Below are 23660 nucleotides of genomic sequence, written 5' to 3'. Positions count from 1 at the left end.
GAATTTTAATGTTGTTGACATTAGTGTGCATAATTAAAAATTCCTATTGTCATCTTATTAGGAAATTTAAATACATTGTGTAACTTGTAAATGTAAAGCAATTAATGCATATTGTTACAGTGTTCAAGTTGTAACTATCAACTTAATCCAGAGGTTTTTTTAATTGTACCATTCGGTGTCTAGATATTGTGTTTATAGGAATTTAGTACATCTATCTTAAAAAAAACATTAGAATGGATAAAGGCGAGCCAGTGGATGTGATGTATCTGGACTTTCAAAAAGCCTTTGACATGGTCCCACACAAGAGATTAGTGTGCAAAATTAGAGCACTTGAACAGTGACATGGATCGAAAACTGGTTGGCAGACAGGAAGCAAAGAGTAGGAATTAACGAGTCCTTTTCAGAATGGCAGGCAGTGGCTAAGGGGGGCAAGGCTCAATGCTGGGACAATATTATTTACAATATATATTAACGATTTAGACGAGGGAATTAAATCTAACATCTCCAAGTTTGCGGATGACACAAAGCAAGGTGCTAGTGGGAGCTACGAGGAGGATGCTATGAAGCTGCAGGGTAACTTGGATAGGTTGGTGTGGGTAGAAGTATAATATGGATAAATGTGAGATTATCCACTTTAGTGGAAAGAACAAGGCAGATTATTATCTGAACGGTGTCAGATTAGGAAAAGGGGAGGCACAACGAAATCTGGGTGTGTTTGTACATCAGTCACTGAAAATAAACATGCAGGTACAGCAGGCAGTGAAGAAAGCTAATGGTATGATGGCCTTCATAGCGAGAGGATTTGAGTATAGGAGTAAGGAATTCCTACTGCAGTTGTACAAGACCCTGGTGAGACCACACCTGGAATATTATGTGCAGTTTTGATGTCTTAATTTGAGAAAGGACATTCTTGCTTTTGAGGGTAATTCCTGGGCTGGCGGGACTGACATATGATGAAAGAATGGATCGGCTGGGTTTATATTCACTGGAATTTAGGATGAGAGGAGATCTTATAGAAACATGTAAAATTCTTAAGAGGGGTGAGTCCAGAACCAGAGGTCACAGTTTAAGAAGAAGGGGTAAGCCATTTAGGACTGAGATGAGGCCGATTGGGAAAGGGGGAGATGCAGCGAGACCTGGGTGTCATGGTACACCAGTCATTGAAGGTAGGCATGCAGGTGCAGCAGGCAGTAAAGAAAGTGAATGGTATGTTAGCTTTCATTGCAAAAGGATTTGAGTATAGGAGCAGGGAGGTTCTACTGCAGTTGTACAGGGTCTTGGTGAGACCACACCTGGAGTATTGCGTACAGTTTTGGTCTCCAAATCTGAGGAAGGATATTATTGCCATAGAGGGAGTGCAGAGACGGTTCACCAGACTGATTCCTGGGATGTCAGGACTGTCTTATGAAGAAAGACTGGATAGACTTGGTTTATACTCTCTAGAATTTAGAAGATTGAGAGGGGATCTTATAGAAACTTACAAAATTCTTAAGGGGTTGGACAGGCTAGATGCAGGAAGATTGTTCCCGATGTTAGGGAAGTCCAGGGCAAGGGGTCACAGCTTAAGGATAAAGGGGAAATCCTTTAAAACCGAGATGAGAAGAACTTTTTTCACACAGAGAGTGGTGAATCTCTGGAACTCTCTGCCACAGAGGGTAGTCGAGGCCAGTTCATTGGCTATATTTAAGAGGGAGTTAGATGTGGCCCTTGTGGCTAAGGGGATCAGGGGGTATGGAGAGAAGGCAGGTACGGGATACTGAGTTGGATGATCAGCCATGATCATATTGAATGGCAGTGCAGGCTCGAAGGGCCGAATGGCCTACTCCTGCACCTAATTTCTATGTCTATGAGGAAAAGCATTTTCACCCAGTTGTGAATCTGTGGAATTCTCTGCCACAGAAGGCAGTAGAGGCCAATTCCCTGGATGTTTTCAAGAGAGAGTTGGACATTGCTCTTAAGGCTAATGGAATCAAGAGATGTGGGGAGAAAGCAGGAACTGGGTACTGATTTTGGATGATCAGTCATGATGATATTGAATGGGGGTGTTGGCTCGAAGGGCCTAATGGCCTACTCCTGTGCCGATTTTCCATGTTTCTATTTGCAGAGCAGATGCTGAAATTCAGAGATAAAAACAAAATGTGGAAGTGCTCAGCAAATCAGGCACATTCGGAAGAGAGACAAGGTTGAGATCTGTTCCCTTTCTGAACTCAGTTTCTCTCCACAGTTGCTGCTTACCAACATTTTCAGGTTTTATATTTGTGATATGATTTTTACCAGTCTAGCTCATGTACTGAGCAGAAAGAAAATGGAAATATAATGGTAAAACACCGTTCTCGTCGCAGTTCACTGATCTTGGTGAACTAATCTTTTATAAATTGAGTCTGTATTTTAGCTCCTGTGGAAAAATCCGTGGGCGTTTCAGATGCATCAGAGGTTGTTTTAATAATAAAATAAAGTGTACTGCTGCGTCAACTGCCTTGCATAACTTGTACAAAAGATGTATGTTTGTTGGTTGGCAAAACATTTCAAAGATATCATATTCGAATCCAGATGGATGATAGTTTATAAAACCTGTCGGGTAAAATTTATTGTTGCTCAATCTATATTGAGTGGTGCAGAGACTTCATAAAACAAACTTTTAAAGTAGGCATTTATATGAGGATAAGCGAAAGTAATTATTGTTTGTGCCATCCATTAATTTAATTTATCAATTAGATTTGTGTTCAAGGGCTTCACAAATTACTTTCCTATCATCTAATTATGTCTGCAGTTTTAGAAACCTGACAAAAAAATTTAAAAAACTGTTGAAAATCTTAAATGAAAGCAAAAAATGCTGGAAATGCTCAGCTGGTCAGGGCACGTCTATGTGAAAAGAAACAGAGTTAACATTTCAGGTCGTAGAATTGGGAAGGAGCGAAAAGATGCTGGTTAAACTGCAGGGAGTGGTGGGGGGGGGGGGGGCGTAGATCTCTCTGATAGGATAAAACTGAGGTGACCATGGAGATTTTCTGGAAACAAGATTATCAAATCAATGAGTGAATAGGAAACCTGACCTTACTACTTTTTGTAATCTTCTAATTGAATGTGCATGTATTTTGCTAGGTGGTGGTCCATTAGCCATTTTTTTTATACTAACGTAATTGGCAGAGGTATTGATGTTTCTAACTTCTTTGGAAATGTTTTTAACGTTTGAAGTTAAATATTAGTTGGGCTTTATTTGCTTTGACTGTTACTTTCAAATATGTATTCATAGATCGGTGGAAAAAAAGTTAAATGTCGTGGTCCCTTTAAGCTGTGCGGTTTGTGGTTTCCTTATCTTACTGTGTTCTCCAGTTTTCCTACGTGGCTCAGTGTAAACAATTTCTACATATCCACCCCACTTGCCATAATGCTGGCAGCAAAGATTAAGTCTCTTGCAGTCATTCTGGCTATCTTGCAATGCAGCTTGACGTACATCCATGTCAGGTTTTGTTCAGAGTGTTTGCGAATCCAAGACAAATTTTCATAAAGTACTTAAATTATCTGATATTCGTCACCAAGGAAACCATACAGTAAAAATATATAAATGTAGGAAAAATAAAGAATCTTAGGAGAACGAGCTAAAATTTGCATTCCACCCAACACATGCAGACCTTTTAAAATACACTGTAATTCCCATATTACTGTTTGTTTTAATTCAGCAATGCCAGTCATCAAAAATACACTGTCCCCAACACAGTATTTTTTCAAAAAGGCACCACGCAGGCAGCTTGCTCTTTTGGCTGGAAATGCCCTTGCAAGCACTTTGTGTTTTGCATACAACTTCACGGGGTGATTTTTAGCAGTGCCTTTCACTGGTTCAAAACATCAATGAGAGCTAACCTCTTTGAATCCTTTGGAAAAGGTACAATTTAAGACATAATTCCTAAGAATTAAGGCTATTAAGGTTCATTGAGAAAGCTGTTCCTGGGTAGAAGTGGGAAGATCGACATTAGAGAGGAAATGTGAGGGGGTTATAAGGGGTAGGAGTAGAATTAGGACATTCGGCCCATCAAATCTACTCCGCCATTCAATCATGGCTGATCTATCTCTCCCTCCTAGCCCCATTCTCCTGCCTTCTCCCCATAACCCCTGACACCTGTACTAATCTGAGGAGGATTTTATTGGGTTCAGCGAGGAGGCCAGCAGAACTGATCATAGACACTGAGTCAGGAAATGGATTGGTGGGCTGGTGGTAGGCGCAAGAACATAGTGAGTGGGATGATGATAAGAGATTTGAGGGGCAAGTGAAGCATGTTGGAAGTGAATTAAATTTGTGCCTCCGTAAAGAAGAATGGCTTTGCCAGCAAGTTTCTGAACTGTCAAAAATGACTATCCAGATCTAACGAAAAAGTCATTGTCCAACAGCTTCTCTCATCAGAGCTACTATATCTCCTGCTGAGCACATCCAACATTGCAATTGAAGTAAAATGGCCTTTGTGGTATTGAGTGAAATGAAGAGAGTTGAGGAGCCCATTGTACTTGTGTCAGAAGTTTTGGAACATTATTCCTTGCTTTATAAAAGTAGCGATTGCTCTTATTGGAAATTTTCCCTTATATTGGAAATAGATGAAAGTTATGTTTTATACAACTGTCAAGTACAAGGAACCATGATATTTAATGGGGAAATAAATTGATAGATTGGGAATGGGAGAATTAAGCAGAATAATTAAAGATTCAAAGTTGTTGAAATTAACAGTTCTGGGAAGTTTTCAGGACAGAGATCTGATTCTGTTTCCATAATTTCTAATTAATTAATTTCTTTAGAGCAGTAGGAAATAGAGTAAAGATACCAGAGCATCGCTGCAATACATTTAGTACATCAATCACTGAGGTCAGCTTGAATAGGGAATAAGCATTTCTCCATGGTAGACATAATAGACACTTTAAGGGCTTTGAAGGCACTGACATTGTGCTTTGGAGAATTGTGCTGGTTTGGAGAAGGTGACAAGTATGCAACCTCAATTTAGATTAAAATCATGAACATGCCAGCTGTCTCCTTGGCAGATAATATGTGTTAAATTGAAATTACTATTGAGCCTATTGTTATGGCCCAGGTTTTACGGAAGGTGTATTTTTTGTGTGTGCCTCCCAGCATAGCCTAGCACCAATGAAACTGAATACTCTCATCGGCTGAGCAATCATGAACTATGTATTGGCACTTGGCAAGCTGATAACCTTTGAGAATTTGTTTTTGTGTTTTTAGTATTCATATGTATTCCCCTCCCGACCAACTGATTAAATAGATTAGTGTTAGCCCTAAGGAGCAGTAGACCCTCTGGTGTTTTATTGATAATGTGTGGGCAAAGTAGGAGGCGCAAGATAAATGTGCTCTGTGCCTTGTTTAAGCATGAAACACAAGGATACATTTTTAGAAATTGAGAAATAATAAAATGTTAGAATGCAAGAAAATTTGTATTATCCTTGAACACAAATCATAGAAATGTCTGTGGTTCCTTCTTAAACACAGAAAAGTAACAGACTGGTTGAGGGAGTAATTAAAAACAGAAGGGCTCGAGGGCCTGAGCTATAGGCAGAGGTTGAGTAGGATAGGACTCTATTCCTTAGAGCGCAGGAGGATGAGGGGTGATCTTATAGAGGTGTATAAAATCATGAGAGGAATAGATTGGGTAGATGCACAGAGTCTCTTGCCCAAGGTAGGGAAATCTAGGACCAGAGGACATAGGTTTAAGGTGAAAGGGAAAAGATTTAATGGGAATCTGAGAGGGGTAACTTTTTCACACAAAGGGTAGTGGGTGTATGGAACAAGCTGCCAGTTGAGATGGTTGAGGCAGGGACCTTCGCAATGTTTAAGAAACAATTAGACAGGTACATGGATAGGACAGGTTTAGAGGACTGTGGGCAAAATGCAGGCAGGTGGGGCTAGAGTAGATTTGACATGGTGTGGGCAATTTGGGTCGAACAGTCTGTTTCCTATCTAGTGGAGCTAGGTGGCTTGATATTCTCATCAGAGTGAGAATTCATAATGCAATGCTGTTTTGCTAATTTTGTTAATTGCTTTGTAAATCATTAACAAACGTGTTTGCTGAACAATGGGACAAAGGTTTGCAAAGATTACAGATTGACAATTTTGCACAACAGTTTGGGATAAATGATCAGTTGGAACCAAAACATAAGGAGAAAGGAAATGCATGTGAATCCATCCAGTTGTTGAATCGGAAAAGACAAGCCATCTGAAAAAGGTCTCTACCCAAAACATTAGCCATACCTCTCTCCCGAGATGCTGCCTGTCCTGCTGAGTTACTCTAGCATTTTGTGTCTATCTTCAAGCTATATGTCATGTTGGTACTGCACAAGAATCAAGTCAATCCGTACTTTGCCGAACTTGCTGTAATGTATTGTCATAATCTTCTTGTCTGTTGACAGGATCTGCAATCGTATTGTGATTTCCCAGAAATCATCAACGTCAGCATCAAGGAAGCAAGCAAAGACAGCTCCTCTGAGGGCAGAATTGTCACCATAAACAAGCAGGACAGTAAAACTTTGGTAAGGATGAAGTGTGATATTTGCAACTGCGCAGCTAATAACAGGCAACTCCAGGAGCTTCTGGTGAACCTTGAAAGTGATTTGTGCTAAATAAACCCTTCATTAGAATTATCATTTTAGCCATTGGTTTTGTTAAATGAAGAAATGATCAAGAACTAATCTGGTCAAATGTCAAGGTTGTGTTTAACTACTTGAAAACGGAAACTGAAACTTGGCCTTGAATGACTATTTTTCCACATAAAATATTATCGCAAATTGTATGACGGAGTTTTCACATTAGATGCCAAAAACAGCCGATTGACAACTGCAAAGAACAATCAGACTTTACTTTTTAGCTGCATCAGTCCCATATTCTACTTTATTATGCAGACCAAGTTTAAACCAATGTGCACTTTTTCATTCTGCTGTAACTTTTTAAATTTCTGAACATAATTTCCAAATTCAGTTAAGTTGATGGCACTGGCAAGTGTCCAGGACGAAGATCTAATTCTGTTTCTGTAGTTTTGCTGGATTTGATTGGTTGGGGCAGTGTAAGAAGCAGGGTCAAGAATTCAGAACATAGCTGTACTCAAAGCACGCTTCATGTAATGTATGTAGTATATCAATCACAGAGAACAGCTTGCATAGATGTTCGGCATTTCTCCACAGCATTATAGACATGGTGAAGTGTTTGAGGACACTGACCTTCTGCATCTCACAGCTGGTTTGTGATCCTTCGAAGAGAGGTTGCAGTCATTAATCACTTCTTAATTTTCAGAAGCCTCGTTTACTTTGTCCTAAGTGAACATGTTAAACATGCTAGATACAAAATGCTGGGAAACTCAGCGGGTGAGGCAGCATCTATGGCGAGAAAGAATAGGCGATGTTTCGGGTTGAGACCCTTCTTCAGATGGAAACCGGCCCAAAATGTTGCCTATTCCTTCTCTCCATAGATGCTGCCTCACCCGCTGAGTTTATCCAGCATTTTGTATCTACCTTTGATTTTACCAGCATCTGCAGTTCTTTCTTAATGATTCATTCAACTGGTGTGTATAGCCAAACCAAATTTCCATCCTGTATGAGTTGCTGGATTGGATCTTCAAGCTGTGGTTTCTTTTTTTTTTAGCAATAAAGATGTAAGATCGTAATAATATTAGTGGCACAGTGGCACAGTGGTTAACACTGCTGCCTCAGCTCCAGTGGCCTGGTATCAGTCCTATTCCACGGGCTGAATGGAATTTGCACATTCCCTCCCCTGGTTTTCTCTGGATGGCCCAGTTGTTTATCATATCACAATGATGTGCAGGCCAGTCAGAAAAATGTCCTTGAATGGGAAACAGGAATATTGTGGTGTAGGAGTTAGAGAAGAAACATGGAATTGGAGCAGGTAGGAGCTTGAAAGCATGCGCGGATTCAGCGGGCCAAAGGACCCATTTCCTCCATGTTGTGTGTCCCTAAAGCAGAAAATGATACATGAAAGTAGTCAATTCTACGACAGTTAATTCAGAAACTTGGGTCCTGAACTTAAAGAAACGAGACTTTGAAGGTATGAGACAGGAATAGTATAGGATAGACTGGCAAATTATACTTAAAGGGTTGAAGGTGGAGATGCAAAGATTTAAAGACCGCATGGATGAACTCCAAAAATTGTCCATCTATGTCCGGCGAAAAAATAAAACGGGAAAGGCGGCTCAATCGTGGCTAACGAGGGAAATCAAGGATAATGTTAAATTCAAGGAAAAGGCATATCAATTGGCCAGAGGAAGCAGCAAACGGGAGAACTGGGAGAAATCTAGAGCTCAACAGAGGAGGACAAAGGGGTTAATTAAGAGGATGCACTCTCGACTCTGGATCAATTCCTGTGGACTGGAGGGTAGCCAATGTAACCACACTTTTTAAGAAAGGAGGGAGAGAGAAAACCGGGAATTATGGACCAGTTAGCCTTACATCAGTAGTGGAGAAGATGCTTGAGTCGATTGTTAAAGATATTATAGCAGCGCATTTGGAAAGCAGTGACAGGATCAGTCAAAGTCAGCATGGATTTATGAAGGGGAAATCATACTTGACTAATCTTGTGGAATTTTTTGAGGATGTAAAAAGTAGAATGGATAAGGTAGAGCTAGTGGATGTGGTGTATCTGGACTTTCAAAAAGCCTTTGACAAGGTCCCACACAAGAGATTAGCGCGCAAAATTAGAGCACATGGTATTGGGGGTAGGGTATTGACATGGATAGAGAACTGGTTAGCAGACAGGAAGCGAAGAGTAGGAATTAACAGGACCATTTCATAATGGCAGGTAGTGACTAGTGGAGTGCTGCAAGGCTCGGTGCTGGGACCCCAGTTATTTTCAATATATATTAACGATTTAGACAAGGGAATTAAATGTCGCATCTCCAAATATGCGGATGACACAAAGCTGGGTGGCAGTGTGAGCTGCGATGAAGCTGCAGGGTGACTTGGATAGGTTGGGTGAGTGGACAAATGCACGGTAGTTGCAGTACAATGTGGATAAATGTGAGGTTATCCACTTTGGTGGCAACAACAGGAAGGCAGAGTATTATCTGGTGTCAGATTAGGAAAAGGTGAGGTGCAACGAGACCTGGGTGTGCTTGTACATCAGTCACTGAAAGTAAGCGTGCAGGTACTGCAGGCAGTAACGAAAGCTAATGGCATGTTGGCCTTCATTGCAAAAGGATTTGAGTTTAGGAGCAAGGAGGTCCTACTGCAGTTGTACAGGGCCCTGGTAATACCGCACCTGGAGTATTGTGTGCCATTTTGGTCTCATAATTTGAGGAAAGACATTATTGCTATTGAGGGAGTGCAGCGTAGGTTCACCAGGTTAATTCCCAGGATGGCGGGACTGACATATGATGAAAGAATGGATAGATTTCGACTTGTATTCAATTGGAATTCAGAAGGATGAGAGGGAATCTTATAGAAACATATAAAATTTCTTAAAGGATTGGACAGGCTAGATGAAGGAAAAATGGGCCCGATGGTGGGGAAGTCCAGAACCAGGGGTCACAGTTTAAGAATAAGGGGTAGGCCATTTAGGACTGAGATGTGGAAAAACATCTTCACCCAGAGAGTTGTGAATCTGTGGAATTCTCTGTCACAGATGGCAGTGGAGGCCAATTCACTGGATGTTTTCAAGAGAGAGATTTAGCTCTTTGGGCTAAAGGAATCAAGGGATATAGGGAAAAAGCTGGAACGGGATACTGATTTTAGATGATCAGCCATGATCATATTGAATGGTGGTGCTGGCTTGAAGGGTCGAAGCACCCATTTTTCTATGTTTCTATGGGCTTTTATTGGTGCAGTAGGTGAAAAGGTTGGCTTGTTTACATTGCAAAAATCACCTGGGAGATTTGACTAAGATTTTCAAGTTTGAAAATGATGATAGAAGCAAATTATTCACTGCCAAACACATCTGGGTACAAGTGAATGAAGGATAATAGAATTGAGTTCTGTTCTAAATATGTAATTGCAATTATGGTGATTTCTAGAGTTAAGGGAGGGTGAGGGATATATTGAAATGTGGTTAAATGTATTGAGACGTGTATGAAATGTGAGCTGTATTTCTCGGTAATCATTCTGAAAGTTTGTAGAGAAAGGTTGTGAACGGATGGAGTATGTGAATAATAATAATAATAATAATAATTTTATTTATAGAGCACTTTAAAAACAAACATAGCTACAACAAAGTGCTGTACATCACTAATCATTGACAAAAAAGTTAATACACACCAAAAATAACAACCAAAAGAAATAGTAGGAAAAGACATGTAAAATAAAGAAACATCAAAAACACCACAAACAGAAGCAAAGCCTCAGGCATGGTCAAAAGCCAGGGAGTACAAATGCGTTTTAACACTGGATTTGAAGATGGACAGTGAGGGGGCCTGTCTGATGTGCAACGGCAGGGTGTTCCAGAGTGCCGGAACAGCAACAGAGAAGGCTCTATCCCCTCTGAGCCTCCGACTAGACCTCGGTACCTCCAGGAGCAGCTGACCAGCTGACCTGAGGGACCGGGCAGGAGCGTATGGGTGGAGCAGCTCAGAGAGGTAAGGCGGGGCGAGCCCATTCAGAGATTTAAAAACAAATAACAGTATCTTAAAATGAACCCGAAAGTGCACCGGGAGCCAGTGTAGGGAGGCCAGAATTGGCGATATGTGCTCCCTCTTTCAAGTCCCTGTTAAAAGGCGAGCAGCAGCATTCTGAACCAACTGGAGACGAGCCAGTGAAGAACGAGCAACACCAAAATAGAGCGCGTTACAGTAATCCAGCCTAGATGTAATAAAGGCATGGATTATTGTCTCAAAATGCTGCCGCTCGAGAATGGGCTTCACCTTCGCCAGCTTCCTTAGGTGAAAGAAGCTGGACTTAACCACCGCGCCTATTTGGCGATCTAATTTAAAGTCACTGTCCATCCTAAAACCCAGGTTCACAACTGTTGGCTTCACGTACCTTGACAATGGACCTAAATCAACAAATGGAGGTTCACGGCAGCCATTGGGATCAAATAAAATCACCTCTGTCTTCTTTTCATTAAATCCAAGAAAGTTTAGGGCCAACCAGGACTTAATGTCATCAAGACAAGACAGAAGCGATTTTACAGAAAAGGCATCTTCCCCCCTCAGCGGCAAATAAAGCTGGGTATCATCTGCATAACAGTGGAAGGAGATGCCATGCTTTCTAAGGATGGAACCCAGAGGAAGTATGTACAGCGAGAAAAGCAGGGGCCCCAGAATCGAACCCTGTGGAACCCCATATGACAGGGGAGCGGAAGAGGATTCAAACCCAGCAAGGCTAACACACATGGTTCTGCCCGCCAGATAGGACCTGAACCATCCCAGGGCACTGCCGCAGATGCCCACTAACTGCTGTAGCCGAGATAATAAGATATTATGGTCCACCGTATCAAAGGCGGCAGACAAGTCCAGCAGGACAAGAACCACACAATCCCCAGAATCATTAGCCAGGAGGATATCGTTAAAAACACTTAGCAATGCTGACTCCATGCTGTGCGTGGTTTTAAATCCAGACTGGAAGATCTCCCGAATATCATGCTCCTCCAGGAATAGTTTTAGCTGAGCATAAACAACTCTCTCCAGTAATTTAGAAATAAAAGGCAATTTCGAGATGGGTCTAAAATTGGCCAGAACAGATTGATCCAGGCCAGGTTTCTTAAGTAGTGGTTGCACTACCGCATGTTTAAAACTCACGGGGACAACCCCAGAACACAAGCTGCTGTTAATAATGGTAAGAACCGACTGCCCTATACTAGGGAAAACCTCCTTAAAAAGATGTGGAGGGACCGCATCACAAGGAGAACCCGATGGCTTAATATGGGAAACCACATCCTTTAAATACGATATAGTCACAGGCTCAAACTTGTCGAATACCACCAGGCAAGGGACCGAAACAGAAGGGTCAGAGGCAGGTGCTAAAATGTTAGCCCTTAAGGAAACAACCTTATCAACAAAAAAGTGCAGGAAGTCATTACACATTTCAGGTGAAGCTTCCAGACAGACAGGCTGCGGGGCATTTAGAACAGAGTCAATGATTTCAAATAGCACACGAGGGTTGTTACACTTTGACACAATAATTTTAGACAGGTAGAATGAATGAATGTTTTGCTGAGAGGTTAAGTCATTCAATTTAATAGTTCAATGGTAATTTATTGTCACATGTATCTCGGTACAGTCAAATTCCTTTTTTGTATACAATTCAGTAAAACACTTACTACAGGTGCACAACCTTTTATCCGGTGTTCCAGAAACCGAAAAGCTCCGAAAACCGGCCATTTTTTCCAGATGTCGTCTGCGCACCAAAGCTCGCGTTTGGCGCCAAACCTGACCCAAAACGACCCACGGTCAACCCAGGTCTGTACTACTGTAGCGGCTGCCTCCTCCCTGGAGACCGGGAGACGCTTAAACATCTGTAAATCATTGCTTAAATGTTAGTCAGTTAGTTTGGAGGGCTTTTATGTGAAGGGGGGTGAAGGGGTAAACTTTAATTCTTAGTCCCCTACCTGGTCGGAGAGGCGGGGAGCGGTCAATGCCTTACCGGGTCGCCGTGCAGTAAGCTCCGCAGCGCTGTGGCCGGTGGGGCAGCGGGCGGCGCTGGTTGTAGCTCCGACCCCGGCAACTCTACCCCTGGCTGCGAGGCGCTCCAAATCCAGCGCGGCCCGCGGCCGGACGCCCCAGCTCCGCGAATGTCGGGAGTCGGCGACGTCGCAGCGCTGGGATACCAGCGGGGTGCGGGCAATGCCTTACCGGGTCACCGTGCGGCAAGCTCCGGAGCGCTGTGGCCGCCGACACACAAGATCGCGGAGCGTCGCTGGATTTGGAGCCGCGCAGCCAGGGGTAGAGTTGCTGGGGTCGGAGCTCCAACCGGCGCCGCCCGCGGCTGGACGGAGCCCCCAGCTCCGCGGCTCCAAATCCAGCGACGCTCCGCGAATGTTGGAAGAAGGCGGCCACAGCGCTCCGGAGCTTGCCGCACGGCGACCCGGTAAGGCATTGCTCGCTCCCCGCTGGTATCCCAGCGCTGCGACCAAAGATCCTATAGCGGAGCTCCTCTAGGATCTTTGGCTGCGACGCCGCCGACTCCCGACATTCTCGGAGCTGGGGCGTCCGGCCGCGGGCCGCGCTGGATTTGGAGCGCCTCGCAGCCAGGGGTAGAGTTGCCGGGGTCGGAGCCACAACCGGCGCCGCCCGCGGCCGGACGGAGCCCCCAGCTCCGCGAGGTTGGGAGTCGCCGACCAGGTAGGTAGGGGACTAAGAATTAAAGTTTCCCCCTTCACCCCTACACCACCACCACCACATAAAATCCCTCCAAACTAACTGACTAACATTTATGCAATGATTCTCCCGGTCTCCGGGGAGGAGGCAGCTGCTCCAGACTTTTCAAGCCGCCCGCGCTACCTACCTAATCTACGCTAAAAATCTTCCATTCTGAAATCCGAAAATGTCCGAAATCCGACAAGTGTCTGGTCCCAAGGCTTTCGGATAAAAGGTTGTGCACCTGTATACATAAACACAATCTATATTAAAAACAAGGGTGTACAAATAATAAATTATACTGTAGCAGTACACAAGAGTCACCACATTTCTGATGCCATCTTCAAGTTCAAAGATCTTAAAAGTATGGATTCTTAATTTGGCCTTAAAGGCCTGTGGTCTTTGGCAGCTGCGCTGGGTCACTTTGCAGGGAGTGGCCTGGTCTGGAGAAAATGCTGCTGTGTCACACTGTGCCAGCGCCCGATCCAAGCAATCCTCAGGCTGCATTAGGGCCTCCAGCGGCCCACTTTATTGACACATCGGCCCACAAATCTGTCGTCCCAATCCACCCACACCCACCGCTCCAACTATGACTCCGTGCACTCAATAAGCCTCCCAGAGTTTCGGAACACCCAGAGTGCCCCGGAAGATGTGGGAGGCACATCCCAAGCCCACTCACCGGCACAGTACCTCTCCTCCGTCTGCCACTAACACCGTCTGGCCCAGCGGCAAGAGAATAGGCCAGACGGTGCTCCAGACTGTCCCCGGAGGCAGGGCTTCTGCATCAGGACACCAGCTGTGCCACCCAACCTCACTCAGACACAAACAGCCGCATCTGTGCATCGGTTTGTGCTCAGCCTCTTCTGGATAGAACAGAACTATTTCTGCTTTGGGATTGTTTAGCTGCTACGCCGATCTGCATTAGTAGAAACCAAATGTGTGGATTCGGTGGAAGATGTCCGAATGTTATAGGCCTCATTACTCTCAAGGTAAATAAACACATGCAGTAAATGTTTTTTTTATATTAGGGAAAAGTTAATGGTGGACAAAACCTGTTGACCTAATATTAAAATTAATTTATTCCATATACGGCTAACTCACAGGAGTATGTGCTAGAATAATAAAGTTTTCAGTAGAAATAAAATTGAAACGCCACACCACATTTATCTGTAATGTATAATCCTCTGTGTGCCTTCTCTGTAAATGCTGGCATTAAGGTTATACATGGCCCTGTGTGTATGGAGAGATTGACCATACCTTCTAAAGTCCAGCTCGATGCCTGCTCAAGTCAAGTCAAGTCAAGTTTATTTGTCACATACACATACGAGATGTGCAGTGAAATGAAAGTGGCAATGCTCGCGGATTTTTTGTGCAAAAGATAAACAACAAAACAACCAAACAAATTATAAACACAATCATAACACATATATTCTTTTACATAATAAATAATAGAAGGAAAAACGTTCTGTAGAGTTAGTCCCTGGTGAGATAGGCGTTTACAGTCCGAATTGCCTCTGGGAAGAAACGGAGGCGTTTGCCTGACCGTAGCAGCTGGAACAATCTGTTGCAGGGGTGGAAGGGGTCTCTCATGATTTTGTTTGCTCTGGAGTTGCACCTCCTGTTGTATAGTTCCTGCAGGGGGGTGAGTGAAGTTCCCATAGTGCGTTCGGCCGAACGCACTACTCTCAGCAGAACCTTCTTGTCCTTGGCAGAGCAATTCCCAAACCAGATGGTAATGTTACCGGACAAGATGCTTTCCACCGCCGTTGCATAGAAGCACTGGAGGATCCTCGGAGACACTCTGAATTTCCTCAATTGCCTGAGGTGGTAAAGGCGCTGCCTTGCCTTCCTCACGAGTGCCGAGGCGTGTGATGCCCATGTCATATCCTCAGAGATGTGGCTCTCGTCATTGGGTGCTTACTGGTTCCTCCAGCCTGCCTCCAGCTGCCTTCTACTGGGGTAAGGTGGCCGCAGAGAGCCTCTTCTGGCTGGCTCTGTAGCTGAGTGGGCCTGTTAGACAATGAGACCCCCCCTCCTCTTCCTCATTTGCTGCCACTGCATAGGCCACACAATATCTAAATTACATTTACTCCCATATTTTTAATGGCCTCATTGGAAATAGTATGAGAAAATAATGGTATGAGGAAAACCAAATATATATCTGTCAGTAATGCATTATTTTCGTTATAATTTTTGGTAGTTATGTTGCAAACATGAAGAGTTTCCACAAGGAATCCCCACATTTGTAGATCAGTTGGCAGGTATTACATAGAACATACATAGCACAGTACAACACAGAAACAGACCTTCGCCCTACAATGTTTATGCAGAACATGATGCCAAGCTCAACAGATCTCATCTGCCTGCACATGATCCATATCCCTCTGTACGGAGCACTTGGGTGTGCCTCTCTAAAAACCTTTTCAACACCATTATCATATCTATCCCCACCACCACCCCGGCAATGCATTCCAGGCCCTCACCACACTCAGTGTAAAAAACATGTTACGTACATCTCCATTAAACTTTTTCCCTCTCACTTTATATCTATGCCCCATAGTGGTGGACATTTCCACCCTGAGAAAAAGGTTCTGACTGTGTACCCCATCTATGCCTTTCATAATCTCATGTACATTTGTCGTCTTCCCTGAACCTCTGAAGTTCCAGAGAAAATAATCCATGTTTATTCCACCTCTCCTCATAGCTGAAACACTCTGATCCAGCCAGGCAGCATTCTGGTAAACCTCCTTTGCACCCTCGCGAAAGCCTCCACATCTTTCCTGCAATGGGGTGACCAGAACTACATGCAATAATGCAAAAGCAGCCTAACCAAATCCTTATGCATTGTGACTTCCTGACTCTTATACTCAATGCCCCTCAGCCATGATGGCAAGAATACCATATTCCTTCTTCACCACCTTATTCACTTGTACTGCCACCTTCAGTGATCTATGAACCTGGACTCCTAAGATCCCTCATTGCTGTTAAGGGTCTTGCCATTCTACCATTTCAGCGTCCATTTCTACTGCTGATCTATATATATCCCGCTATATCTTCTGACAGACTTCCTCACTGTCTGCAACTCCTCTAAATTTGGTGTTGACAGCAAACTTACTCACCAACTGCTAAACTACACCAACTGCTAAATTATTTAGCAGTAGGCAGTGTGTATACAGTGCAGTTTTATATATGGATTAATGGATGATAATCTTTGAGTACATTTGGGCTCAGATTCAGAGATCTGGTGCACTAAAGAAATACAGATAGGTTTTGGGTAGTCTAGTGGAGTTAATGTGGTGGTTGGCTTATGGAGATAATGTGGAGGTCTCATTGAATCGTAAAGAAGGTTTGAGAGGCCTTAAATGTTTATAAACCATTATACCATGGTTTTTACTTGATCCATCACACTGACCTCAACTAGTTTAGCGATGAAAATTATGAATGGAGATGATTGAGTTCTAGCTTATTTGATAGATTGTTTAATATTGCAGCTTGCAAGTTCCTAGTTGTTGATTGAGTAGTGGGTATAGCTTCAGATTAGTGTGTGGTGACAGTTGTGAATAGGAACTTAGAAAAGTTAACACTGCCCTGAAATAGCAGAGATTGGCTTCACTTAATTCCGCGTTCCAAAATTAAAAAAAAAAAGCTTGATGTGACACAAAGCAGTCCTACTTAGTTTGGAATGGTATTGGTTGGCACTGATATAGATGCAGGCTACCTGCTCCCATTTACTAAAGAGGTAATACAGAGGAACTCTTCCTTTGTAAGGAAACCTAATTTTAATGTTCTAATAAATTTGTTTGGCTGTTGGCAAAATCAGTTTTGTGAAAATTTCAATGAATTATTCTACGATAATCTACAGTGCAGGTTATTTTAAACTTGAAGGTCCATGTGGTTAAAACAGAACATGGTGGAAATTCTAGGTTATGTAAGGCAGCATCTGTGGAAAAGACGTCTGAAGAATAGTCATGACCCGAAACGTCACCCATTCCTTCTCTCCAGACATGTTGTCTGTCCCGCTGAGTTATTTCAGCAATTTATGTCTATCTTCTGTGGATAAGTCATGACAGGATTGACATTTCAGGTTAATGACAAAATCACCATTTGAAGCATTCTTCACAGATACTACCTAATCTGATGAATATTTCTAACAGTTTTTATTTTAATGTCCAGCATCTGCAGTATTTTTCTTTTGATGACTATGTGACAACATGTTTGATGCAAGGAACTGGTGCTTTTCAGACCAAAGCTGTCACGAGGTGATAATTCTTAGAATGTGAGTTGCTGGCCGCAAATGTGACACTCCACAGACGTGATTCAGAAGTTTACCATTATTTGCACTTACAATTATTACTTAGCCTAAGGCTGCAATACCCTAAGATGTGCACCACAGAAAAACAGTGGTGTTAATACAATATGTGCAAGAACAGCTGTGAAATTTCTTATCTTTAAGTTACATGTTTAAATGTTTTCAGTTGTTTACTTGGATTGCCGTTTTTAAAATAGGAAGTTGAATTTCCGTCACTGAAAGAAGGTTTCTCGTTTGTGTCACTAATCGATGGATACTACAGATTAACGGCAGATGCCCATCACTATCTCTGTAAAGAGGTTGCACCACCAAGCTTGTTGGAAAACATTGAGAGCAACTGTCATGGCCCCATCTCGTAAGTACTCAACCGTCATTCGGAAAAATTTGCAAACTAAAACTATAATCAAAATGTACCCTTTTAAACCATTCAAAAGGAAAACTTGTTGGCCATTGGGATATGTCCCAAGTAAATGGAAGTTGGGTACCTAAATAGTTTACTTTAGATTATTGTCATGTGTAATGAAGTATAGTGAAAAGCTATTTTGTTGCATGCTGTCCAGTCTGTGAAAAGACTATACATGATTCCATTCAAGCAGTCTACAGCCTCCAGATATAGGATAAAGGAAAAAAGATAAAGTTCGATTAAATATAGTCTGAGGATCTCCAATGAGGTAGATGGAAGGTCAGAACTGCTCTCAAGTTGGTGATAGGATGGTTCAGTTGCCTGATAACGGCTGGAAAGAAGCTCCCTGAATCTGGAGGTGTGCGTTTTCACACTTCTGTACCACTTGCCTGATGGGAAAGGGGAGATGTGTGAGTGTCCAGGGTGAAAATCATTCTTGATTATGCTGCTTGTCTTGCCGAGGCAGCGTGAGGTATAAATTGAGTAAATGGAAGCGAGGTGGTTTGTGTGATGGTCCAGGCTGTGTCCACAATTCTCTGCAATTTCTTGCAGTCTTGGATGGAGATGTTCCCAAACCATAAAGTCTTGCATCTCAATAAAACGTTTTTATGGCACATCTGTAGAAGTTGGTGAGGGTTATTGGGGACATGCCGAACTTCCTGAATCTTCTGTGGCATTGGTGTGCTTTCTTGGCCATTGCCACGTGGATCCCCCTGCTGCTGTTACAGGGATAACAGAAACTTCAAACACAGCACCTTGCTGCCCTTGTACTGTAGAACACTTCAAAAACACATTGACAGGACTATTGCCCCTTTAAAATTACAATAGTTTGACAGCTATCTACATTTCTAAATATTTACTAAGATTTTGGTGTGTGTTTGCCCATCCTGATGGTGTATTTTTCAATCTGAAATACACGTGTCAAGATTAGTTGTGGTTTTATATCTTGTCTTATTTAGTTTATAGATATTTGGTTTAGAGAAACAGACCCTTCAGCCCACTGAGTCCGCACCGATCAGCGATCCCCGCACATTAACACTATCCTACATACACTAGGAGCAATTTAAATTTATACCAAGCCAATTAACCTACAAGCCTGTACGTCTTTGGAGTGTGGGAGGAAACCAAAGTTCTCGGAGAAAACCCACGCAGGTCATGGGGAGAACGTACCTACGCCTTACAGACAGCACCCGTCGTCGGGATCGAACACAGGCCTCTGGCGCTGTAAGGCAGTAGCTCTACTGCTACGCCACTGCGCTGCCCTATACAATATTTGTACGATGCCTTCAGTTTTTGAATTTAACAGTAGATTTGATGTTGACTATAACTTCATTACTAGGGTAATTGTAAAACTGTGTGTTTCATTGACTGAAGTTGATTTTTTTCTTAACTGCTTTCATACTTCCAAGCCGGGTTGGAGCTTTGCAAACAGCTGGCCATGATCACAGCAGAAACTTGGCAGGGAAACGTGTACACGCTGCTGAGCACACACATCTGGAAATGTGCTTTTCCATGGTTCAGCGGGGCAGGGTAGTTTTCCAGACTAACATACCTTCCAAATGTGTTGAAGTGAAATGAACCATTTCAAGCAGCTTCTCCTTGGTTTCTTTGAACTCAGGAAGTTCAGGCCTCATTGTTGTGATGTGCCATATTGATAATGCTAGTCTCCAAGGAAGAAAATGTCAAAAATAATTTGAGTTTCACTTACTACAACAGAATGGAATTTGCTGTGAACAAAATCAAGAAGGCTGGGAATCATAAAGGCTTTTATATTCTTCGATGCAGTCCAAAAGAGTTCAATAAGTACTTTCTCACTGTAGCAGTGGAGGTAAGTCCACACATGTACAGTTATTTATATATGGACCAGAACAGAAGCTAAATTGACTTGTTCATCGGGCAGATCTATGTACATGTTAAGATTACCAATTGCCCTTGATCACCCTCGGTATATGCAGAATGTTATTACATATGCACATTGTATACTGCTTCTAAATTTGACTTCAATCGGTTCCAAACAATAATTCATGCTGTTCAATGTCTATCCTTTTCGCCCTTCTACATTCAAATACTGTCTGGCTTCACTGTCTCCTTGGGTACTCCATTTCGCGTGTTCACTCACAACATCTATTGTCCAGTCTAGGTACCCTTTATGTTTGGGGCTTTGTTCCAAAGCATAATTCACTTATTTTAAGAATAACGACTATAATGCATCTCATGTAGTTCCAGAGTAACCATACGGATTTCTAACCTCCACGTCATTCTCCTTTCCCATTCTAAATCAAGTAACTGTTGACTAATTTCACTGTATCCAGGGGATTTAATCAATGATGGATATTTTACTATTGCTTGTACATGATATTGTTTTGTGTAGTTGCAGTTCAGAGCATAGCCTATGCACTATGATTGTTTCCAAATTAATTATTTCCTTCCCTTGCTATCCTTCAATTGCACTTCTCTTCTTCCTTCTGTCATTTTCTCTCTCTCTCTTTGTTATCCTGAATGACTTAGTGCTAACTCCCCTTGTTAGAAAGCTAATGCTGAAGCTCAGAACAATAGGTCTTCAAAGTAGGACACCCACAGTGCTTCTTGAGTGGCTTCAAAACTCTGTCAAGTCAAAGAGGACAGTACCTATGGGTCTATCATTTCCTTTGTTTGGAGTGAACATAAATGCTACCAACTTAAGGTTAATTACTGAAGATTACAATTTGCAAAATGGTAGAGTATTTTGCCTTGTGCCAGAAGGAACTGCAGATGTTGGGTTAAACCAAAGATAGACACAAAAAAAGGGCCTCAACCTGAAACGTCACCCATTCCTCCTCTCCAGAGATGCTGCCTGTCCCGCTGAGCTACTCCAGTTTTTTGTGTCCATCTTCAGAATATTTTGCCTTGTTACCCTCTAACTTTTATTTAGAAGGACGGCGTGACTGAATGCAAGCATTGTTTAATTACCAAGAACGAGAATAATGAGTATATTCTGAATGGGGCTAAGAAGAGCTTCAGCAGTCTCAAAGATTTGCTGAACTGCTACAAGAAGGAGACTGTTCGATCAGACGGAGTTATTTTCCAGTTTACCAAATGCTGTCCGCCGAAACCAAAAGGTAATATTTTCATTAATCTCACATTCACTCATTTCAGTGTGAAGAAGTAGTGGTGTTTAAGAGGCTTTAATATCGGCACATGGATATGAAGGCCCTTGAATCTGTTCTGGCTAATCTGAATGCAACCTCAACCGCACATTTCCATCTACCCCCACTAACTTTCACTTCCTTGATTATCAAATATCTATCTATTTCAGCCTTGAAAATATTCAGACTCCTTCACCCTTTGAAGAAGAGATTTCTAAAGAATCATGATCCTCTGAAAAAATAAATCATCTCAACTCTGTCTTAAATGGAAAACTCCTTATTTTTAAATGGTGACCTGTAGTTCTAGATTCACCCAAAAGAGGAAACATCTTCTCCAAGTCCAATCTGTCAAGATCCTCAGGATTCCTGCTGACTCTGATCTTCAGTGGTTACAAGGCTAACCTGTCAAACCTTTTCTTGTAAGGCTTCCTGCCCATTCCAGGTATTAGCCTGGGATATCCTGACCTGCTCCCAAACCATGAACATCCCATCCTATACAAGGAGACTTGTGGTTCACACAGTACACATTCTAATGAAATACCTTCATGGATTGCTACATTTTTGCAATAGCAAAAAAATAGTTGCTATTCGAGGACAAATAGAATGTTTCTCTAAGTGATTCTCCACACTTGCATTGGTGGGGTGGGGTGGGACGCCAACATGTAAGAATCCAATCTTCCTTCCTTGGTCCTGGTGCAGGAATACTGGGGTTGTGAAAGTAACTTGGGTGAATGAGGACTGCTGAGTCTAACATCTGTATGAAGAATAGTAACTATAAAATTGGGTACTGAACATTAAATATGCTATTCAATGTGCTTTATTCATTGATTTACTTTTAACTTGCCAACATTTGTGTGCATCCACAGATAAATCTAATCTTCTGGTCATGAGAAGCAACTGTGCCTGTGATGTGCCAACATCTCCAATGTTACAGAGGCATAATGTCAGCCAAATGGTATTTCACAAGATCAGAAAAGAGGATCTGATATTTGTAAGTAAAATGTATTACTTTACATGAATATTTGTGCATTACAACTGATGTGCATGTTGCCTGCAAAAGGATGTTTGTTAAACTGTGCCTATTCAAGACTTCCACAAATCATTTCTAAAAATGCAATTTGTGCAGATCCACATCTCTTCACCCCCACCCCTATCTTGTGTTTTATGACTGTTGGCAGATCAACTTCTGCCATCTACCCCCTTCGAATAAAGCTCTATCGTAACGTAAGAGTCGAGTGTGTTGAGTAGTTGAGCATTATATAATTGTCATACATACTAACAATAGAACATAAAATCTTTACTTGCTACAGCTTAGCAAGCCGTAAATACAATTGCGCATACATATTTATAAAGATCAAAAATACTATAAATTAATAATCATAATATAGATAACCTTAATAGTGTAAAAAAACAAAGTCCATAGTGCAACCAAAGACACAGTCCATAAAACATCATAGTCGTGGTTTTCTGGCTCCTGGACCGTTTCCCCGATGGTAGGAGTGACTTGAGAGTATGGCCACGATGGTGTGGGTCTTTGATGATATTGGCTGCCTTTCCGAGTCATCAAGCCCTATAGATCCCTTTGATGGGTGGAGAGTTCAGTACCTGTGATGGAGCAGACAGTGCCAATCGCTCTCTGTATCTCTTTATTTCCAGTATTTGAGTTGCTGAACCAGGCTGAGTTGCAACCATTCAGTATGCTCTCTACCATACACCTGCGGAAGTTTGATAGAATATCCAATGACATACCAAATCTCGTCAATCTTCTCAGGAAGTAAGGGCGTTGATGAGCATTCTTTGTGGTTTCATTCATGTGCTGGGTCCAAGACAGATGCCCAAGAACTTGAAGCTGTTGACTCTCTCGCTTATATCCATTACTAATATAAATATAATTAAGCGGATAAAAATTTACACTGACCTCATTGTAGTATTAGACATTATATAAAATAAATATCCTCGTAAATCTTCTCTACATTATTTCCAGCTTAATGCCATCTTTCCTATAGACCCTGATGTAGGAAATCAATACTTTTGTTTAGTATTTGATCCTATGCTTTCTTTGCTGTTATGTCCAATTGTGAGGTGTTGGAAGGAGTAACTTAATTTATGACGTAACAGACACTAAGTAGTATAATTATTGATGTTTAGCATTGCTTGGTGGTATTGGTGAAACGCGCATCCCTATATAAATTCCATGTGTTTATTCATTTATAGGGTGAAAGTCTTGGACAAGGAACGTTCACCAAAATTTTCAAAGGAGTGAGGAAAGAATTGGGAGACTATGGTCAGATACACAAGACAGAAGTTCTCCTAAAAGTTTTGGGAAAAGCACACAGAAATTACTCTGAGGTTTGTTTGTATACTAAGTAATTTTAAAACTTAATAAGTCAGATTCAGATTCAATTTTAATTGTCATTGTCAGTGTACAGTACAGAGACAACAAAATGCATTTAGCATCTCCCTGGAAGAGCGACATAGCAAATGATTTGAATAAATAATAATAAGTGTCCGTGACTGATTGGCAGTCACCGAGGTAC

At 42.1% G+C, this 23660-nt stretch overlaps 1 protein-coding gene across 4 annotated transcripts in view; it reads left to right on the top strand.

The window, feature by feature from the left end:
- LOC129695436 (tyrosine-protein kinase JAK2-like) overlaps positions 1-23660 on the top strand; it is a 228533-nt gene that overhangs the window by 169010 nt on the left and 35863 nt on the right. For 3 of the 4 annotated variants that reach the window (XM_055632388.1, XM_055632386.1, XM_055632387.1), the window contains 6 exons: positions 6406-6525; positions 17793-17950; positions 19715-19826; positions 20910-21096; positions 21990-22114; positions 23338-23472. In XM_055632388.1, coding sequence (XP_055488363.1) covers positions 6406-6525; positions 17793-17950; positions 19715-19826; positions 20910-21096; positions 21990-22114; positions 23338-23472 — 837 coding nt within the window. The remainder of the gene's footprint in view (positions 1-6405; positions 6526-17792; positions 17951-19714; positions 19827-20909; positions 21097-21989; positions 22115-23337; positions 23473-23660) is intronic. The other variant, XM_055632389.1, reaches the window with a different exon arrangement.

The sequence above is a fragment of the Leucoraja erinacea genome, chromosome 3, assembly GCF_028641065.1.
Source record: "Leucoraja erinacea ecotype New England chromosome 3, Leri_hhj_1, whole genome shotgun sequence".
NCBI classification, from domain to species: domain Eukaryota; kingdom Metazoa; phylum Chordata; class Chondrichthyes; order Rajiformes; family Rajidae; genus Leucoraja; species Leucoraja erinaceus.
The sequence above is the reverse complement of the archived record's forward strand: the minus strand, read 5'-3'. Positions and strand labels throughout refer to the sequence as shown.